This window comes from Oryza brachyantha, chromosome 1 (assembly GCF_000231095.2).
Source record: "Oryza brachyantha chromosome 1, ObraRS2, whole genome shotgun sequence".
In the NCBI taxonomy this organism is placed as follows: Eukaryota; Viridiplantae; Streptophyta; class Magnoliopsida; order Poales; family Poaceae; genus Oryza; species Oryza brachyantha.
Window position 1 is genome coordinate 17877396 of NC_023163.2, and position 7055 is coordinate 17884450.

Sequence of the window (7055 nt, forward strand, 5' to 3'; positions counted from 1 at the left end):
TTAGCATGTTTGTTCTTTTTAGTTGTTAGTTTTGTTGTAGAGAAACGATTTTCTGTACATAATTGAAAAAAAAACTCATTCAATATATTTTTTTACTGTGAAATCTTCATATGTGAATCAATGATATTTTGTTATATACGAATGGTTTTTCTGTATTTAGATTGTGCTTCTTGCGAAACATAATAAATCAGGAGATCATGTTTGATTATCGACAATAGTAACATTCTCTTTGCCCGGTGCAACCCACGGGCATTTTGTTAGTGAAACAAAAAGTCCCTTAGAACAGATTTTGTTAAACTTTTCAAACTTTGACGATTAACAAATTTCAAATACTCCCTGTGGATAACAATATTTGGTGTAGTATATGATGTCTGAATAAGTTTTTGTTGATTTTTTAAAACTGTGATCATCAATTTTTTATTAGAATAAATTTGTAAAATTAATCAGTTTTACGATACTGTGATAGTACTACTTTCCATGGAAAATCACTCGTTGCGCCTGATACATCAAGCTTCCCAAGCAAATCACGGTTGATGCCTTCGCTCCACTTCATTGTATTTATCCGTTGCAAGCCAACAAGTGGAGTTGTGCCCTTCAACTTGAGGTTCTGAGTGGTAGCTGTCTTAGAAGCAAATTGCCAAATTCCAGGGCTGCAATTGATTTGTATGGATATATAGGGAGGATTGGTGGAGATCAACGCAAATGCCAACTAGGATACACATGAATTGACCACATGAGATTAAAATAGCCATTTTAAGTACAGTCCTAAAAATAAAATAATGAACAAACTTGTTCCTCCGATTTGGAAATGTTAACTTCAGTCTTCAGGTTCCATTCGTTGCTCCTCTCAAGAATACGCGTCCATCATCACATACACAAAACCACTTCGTCCAGAGGATCTCCTGTAATTAATTGACAAATTTCAGGAAAAACATAAAAAACACTAAATGGAAACAAATCAAGTTGGTCTCCACATCTGGAATGTTGGAATCAATATATTTACCGTTGTAATAACAACGAAACAAGTTTATTTTAGCAATTGGAATGATGTCTAACCATTGATTCCATAGTCTTGAAATGCATTCTCAAAATGTCTGCATAAATGGATGTTACTAATCTTGAAATGACCGGCTTCCCATTTATTTTTTATTGGAAATAAAACAGAAAATTGTTGGAAGCTCATGTTTCAAATTTATGCATCGTCTGCTGAGGGATAACTATATATGGAGTGCATGCAAATCATCAGTAAGAAGTATAGATATGAAGGCATAAACACCGAGCAAAATCCACAACCGGGGAGGAATACAGAAACAATGTAATCCAAAGGCCACAATAACATATAGTCATACCTCGAGTAGTAACTGTAGCTTGTAAAAACAATGCCCCCAATAGCACCAAGCCCTAGAAGAAGAATAAACGCTACCAACCAACCAGACATTCCACTTTTCTTGGAATTTGTTGGCTCTGTCATTTCGACACCACAGCTCTGCTCATTGCAAGCTTCCTGTCTCACAGGCTGCCAAACAATAAATTAGAAAGAGGAAAAATTTACCGGCACAGTGAAGAAGAATATATGGCATGTCAAGACATAAAGGTACTTAAATATGCTATCACCCTGTTTTGAGGAGCTTAACTTTGAGACAGTTTTTTTTAAAGAAAGATAAATGAGTATATGCTGATTAAGCATATGGAACAGCCTAATTCAATAAGCACATGCATAGGAAAACGATTTTTTTTCTTGCAGGTACCTTGCTGCTTACCTGCCAAACAGGCGGTGCCAGCATTACAGTAGAAGGGTCTGGTCAATCTTCCAATGATAAATCATTGATTCAAAGCCCTAAGTATTCATTAACATCAGATTCATCTATCGTCAAACATCAACGATCTGATTTCATAATTTTGAGGTTAAAATGATTTGATTCAAGTTATTGTGTTTGATAAGAAGCTTCAAATGTAGTTATGTTGATGAAAAATGCAAGGTTAAGAGTAAATTGGAAAAGGAAATGGTAATTTTGCATTAAACAAAAAAAGTTTAATATCCTAAGCGATCAAGGTGCTATTCCAGAGAAAGTACAAAAGGTGCTCGTCAGAAACATAAAGTTCACCCAGTAAGAAATAAATGCACCATATGTGAAAAAGAATGAAAGCAAAAGGGTAATATGTACTACTATAGAAAAATCAAGATGAATTCGAATAGCTTTCAACTGAAGTACCATTTGATCGGCTGAACAGCTAGCATCGTCTACAGGATAATGTTTGATTGTAGCATCAGATAAATTTCCATAACAAGCAACATCACGGTAACATACACCACCATCACATGGCGAGGAGCACTTCATCCATGGTCCAGCAACCCAGTGGTAAATTTCTGCATATATCAGTATACTATTAATCACTTATTCTCCAAGTAATGTATTAATAAATTAAACTTTGCCTGTGAAGAATTTCAGCACAAAATTATGAATGATAAAGATAAAGGGCAAAACAGTCTCCTTGGGTAGCACTAGACTTTTTAGTGTGACTCTAGTGCAAAGATTAAAAGGGTAGAGGAAAGATTTTAAAGGTAAATTGAGCAAGAATAATTCAAGGACCTAAGAAACGAAAAGAACTCGGAAGTAGGAACAACAAAACATCTGATAGATAAATCAGAGAATATTTTGTGAACAATTAAACTACTCTATGCAAACCACCGGATTCACAGGTTCATGAACAATTAAATGTACCATGTGGTTTTAGCTGCATTGATGAGAATATTTTGTAACAATTCAAATTATTCCATGCAAACCGAAGGATTCACAGGTTCATGAACAATTAAATGTACCTTGTGGTTTTAGCTGCATTGATGAGAATATTTTGTAACAATTCAAATTATTCCATGCAAACCGAAGGATTCACAGGTTCATGAACAATTAAATGTACCGTGTGGTTTTAGCTGCATTGATAACTCAGCCCCACTCTTACAATAACCCAGTTTGCTATGCTTGATCATAATGGTTGGCTCAGGGCAATCAGAGCAGCACACGAACTCTTGGCCAAAATCTACCTTGTGTTTGCAATGCCGACATTTGTTTGTTATCTTTGGGGTTCCTGTCCTTCAGAATATAAAACATGTATTAGAATGACAGAGTAATTCATTACAATATTTCTGTAGTGATTTTAAAAGGATGATCTGGGAACACCTATTTATGCTAAGCATGGATGCAGAATACTAGTGTAGAATGCAGTAGCTCATTGAGTCAATTTCCAGCAATACATATGACAACCCACGCACAAACCTGTTATGCAGCAATGGAAATGTGTGTGGAATGGAAGACATGGCGGACTTTTTGACTCCGTGCAAAGACCATCACAATCGTTTGATTGAGAATCTAAGTGGCCAGCAGGACACTCTAGACCATTTGCTTTGGCATCCAGTCCAGTAGCACCCTACATGTTGAATGTTACACTTTTATCAGAATGTGTATTGCTGACTTCACAATCAGCACGCATGACACACATATTTAGCATCACTTAAATATTTCAATGCCATGAGTGTCCATGACCATGTGAAACGTAAAAGTTTCCAACAAACACCCTACAAGGATATTCTAATAGCATAACTGTCACTAATAATGCGATCGGTTGTCATTGCACTAAGAAGAAAATAGGCACCCAAAAGTCGCCTCCATCGACGAGATTTGAACTTGGGTGGTCTACTCAAACCATCGACCAACTGAGCTAGCTAGGCTCAGAGTTCCTTGTCCGAACATTTTATGGGGAGCATTTTTTTAGAGTGCACATTTTATGGAGTTGATCTTGAGCGTTCACACAATCTACAATCTTTGGAATTCTGAGTTTTAAGAACAAGCAATCTGATTTACGAACTGTACCCGTACGAGCTCATCAGTGTCGCATACTATCAAATTAGATAGGCAACTGGAAACTCTAAGCATGGCAAATTTAAGCAGACAAAACTCGAAACCTGCGCTAGTTGTTCGTTCAGGGACCAAATTATTCCTAGTAACTGATAAATAAAGTACAAATCGAATCTCAACAAGCCCCGAAACCCAAGTGCCCAACTATAGTCCTCTATGTCCTAGCTTCACATTTCGAGCACATCGAAATGCTAGCTCTCCGGAAACAAGCCAGCTCCTGGCTCCCGAGGCCTTCTGTTACCGTGGGAAGGGACGTCGAGGCAGGCAGCGACGGCGAGGAAGGGGAGCACCAGCGCGCACAGCCGCGGCGGCGCCACCGGAACTCCCGCGGCCATCTCTGATCCGGCCGCGGCCGTCGAGGAAGGAGGTGGAAACTCCCAGACTCTCAACCGGTGCAAGCCGCGGCTCGCTTCGGCTTCGGTCGGGGTGGCGCGAAGCGAGAGGTGGCTCGCCGCGCCGGGGGTGGGGAGGGGAGGGGACAGGCGGACAGTGGCGGGGTTACTCGCTCCGAACGCCGTTGCTCTTGCTCCCGTGTCGATGTCGGCGATGGGCAGGCTGGCTGCTGTTTTCGGGTGGGTTACCTGCTCCCTCGCAGCTGCTTTTGGGCTTCTTCACAGCGAAGCAGGCGGAGCCGCAGCTGTCCACCGGAAAAACCTTGGAATAAGTTCATTTTAGGTCCCTCATCTTGACACCGAGTTTTAAAATCGTCCCTCAACCCCAATATCAGAAATGTTAGACTCCCAACTCATAAAAACCATGCGAAAGAAGTCCCCAGGCAGTATACAATGATGGTTTCGCTTACGTGACATACTAGTAAGAAAAAAATATTAAAAAAAATTATAGAACCCACATGGTTTTGATCACGCTGGTGTCCGTCGATCAGTTGGAGGCTAACAAAGCAGCGGAAGCCGACGTTGAGCCGTCGGTTGTGGTGTCCGCGCACCCGGCGAAAAGGGTCGTGGAGCACTGCGGCGGCGGCCGGCTACGCCCGCAAGAAGTCGCCACAGGTGTACGTCTCGGTCCTAACAGTCGGTATGGCGAGCGGGGGGAGCAGCAGCTACGACGGGTGCGCGGCAAGGACGGATGACGATAGTGGAGACGGCGCCGCGGTGGGGAGAGGCAGTAGGCGCGGTGCGGAGACTACGGCGGTGGTGGCTGAGGCACCTCTTGAGCTTGGTGTTCTAGTGGTTCTTGACGTTGTTGTCCGTCCTCCTCTCCAACTGCGCAGCGATCATCGACCACCTGCAAGCAAAGCAAAGCAAAGCGCGTCATGTCGTCGTTGTCGGTGACCGCCATGGCAAGAAATAATCGAAAGAGAGCCGGGCGGACACGGTTAATCAATCAGATCGCTTACTTGCTGCCGAGCTTGGTGTAGAGGGAGACGATGACTGCGTCCTCCTCGTCGGTGAAGCCGCCGTGGTGGATGTTTAGGCGGAGGTAGTTGAGCCACCGCAGCCAACAACTCTTGTCACACCTCCTCAACCCTACACGGCTACACCCCATTCTCCACAAAATCAAGCAAGAGCACAGGAAGCCACACAGCACCCACATGCATGCATGCAGCATGCACTCACTCACCAACCTTGGCGGGGAGGGAGATCCAGTTGCTGCCAGTGCCATGGCGCTGGATGTGGTCGCGCAGCGCGGCGTCCTTCTCCTGACGCTGGTGGCTCGCCGGTGGGGCGCTGAGACGGGGGGCCTCCGCTCGGACGGTGGCGATGGCGATGGAGAGAGGGGAGAACGGAGGAAGTTTTTATTTTTATTTTGTATTTGACTTACAGGTGAGTCCTACCAGCTGACTAAGTATGCCACATAAGCAAAACCATTCTCGTATACTGCCTAGGGACCTCTTTCGCATGGTTTTTATGAGTTGGGGTCTAATATTTCTAGTATTAGGGTTGAGGGACGATTTTGAAATTCGGTGTCAAGATGAGAGACCTAAAATGAACTTATTCCAAAACCTTTACCTCGACGCAACGGTATTCCAACGGAGATCCGGTCCATGCTCGTCGGCCGGAACGGACGTGCGGCCCATACATGGAGTACTAGTACTATTTAGGCCAGAATGGTTAGTGTTTCTTCCCCTTACTGTCACGCACGCGCGGCACATATATAGGGCCGAAATAGGAGGGTGACGCACGTGCGGGCCGTATATCGTGCGGCCCAATTATATTTGAACCGAAATGTGAGGTTATCTTTTTTTTGTAAAAAGTCAAACAGTATATTTACAATTGAAAAATAATCTGCAGCATTGGTCCACGATTGGCCCTAGCCGGTGGATCTAAAAGTTAATACTAAAAATAAATTATTAAAAAACCTTAAATCAATTCTAAATTTAAAGTTGAACATGTAATTAGCGCCGAAAAGAACTGCCCTGACGTCTGCAGCATTGGTCCACGACTGGTCCTCGCCGGCGGCCTCCCGCCTTCGTCTTCGTCTCTCTCGCCGGGCACATGCAAATTAAGGCCACGAGTCAAGGCAATAGCGTAGCGTGTTGGTTTTCTCGAAAATATTCATCTATTTCAGCCAAGAAGTCTAAATTCCGGATCCATGATCATAACGTGATCAATCATTATTGTTGGGTTGTTTCTTTGTAAAATTATGAAGGGAAATGTGAAATAAATAATTTGTAATGTTCAACAATTCGAAAGCAACCAATCAATATCATTACATGTAGATGGTGGATCTAGGATAGAGGTCCTACTCTGGGGTGATGATGACGGAGCCTTTTCATGTATCTTCCTTTCTGGATCTAGACACTGACACTAGTACTACAGGTGCGGCGAGAGTGAGACAAAGACAGCGACCGGTGACACCGATCAGTATCTAACACACCCCCAGCGGCCAGCCCCATCCATCCTCCGGTGCCAACGGTTTGCACGCAAGAAAAATGGCAAGCGTCCACCCGCACCATGTCACCGCCGATAGGGCAGGCCTGGCACTGCTATAAAATTTAAGAGTTAAATTTAAAATAATTTAAAAATAAAATTATATAGAGTTCTAAGCTATTTTTTATAAAAAAATAAATAATAGAGTTGTGAAAAAACCACCGGTCTTTCCTCATTTCCACCCCTAACTAGCACTGGTGCAATGATATCGCATCCTGTACGGGATCCACTGGCTCGCTCTCGTGATCTCGTC

General features: G+C 43.0%; 1 protein-coding gene across 1 annotated transcript; it reads right to left on the reverse strand.

Annotated features, from left to right (window-relative positions):
* Positions 1-446: 446 nt before the first annotated feature.
* LOC102707440 (A disintegrin and metalloproteinase with thrombospondin motifs 7-like) lies at positions 447-5978 on the reverse strand. Its single transcript, XM_040527057.1, is given in 9 exon segments — positions 447-902; positions 1350-1516; positions 2214-2368; positions 2920-3087; positions 3276-3388; positions 3390-3426; positions 4156-4568; positions 4765-5156; positions 5269-5978. Coding segments are annotated over 7 exon segments (789 nt in total). The 5' UTR covers positions 4250-4568; positions 4765-5156; positions 5269-5978; the 3' UTR covers positions 447-847.
* Positions 5979-7055: the final 1077 nt, after the last annotated feature.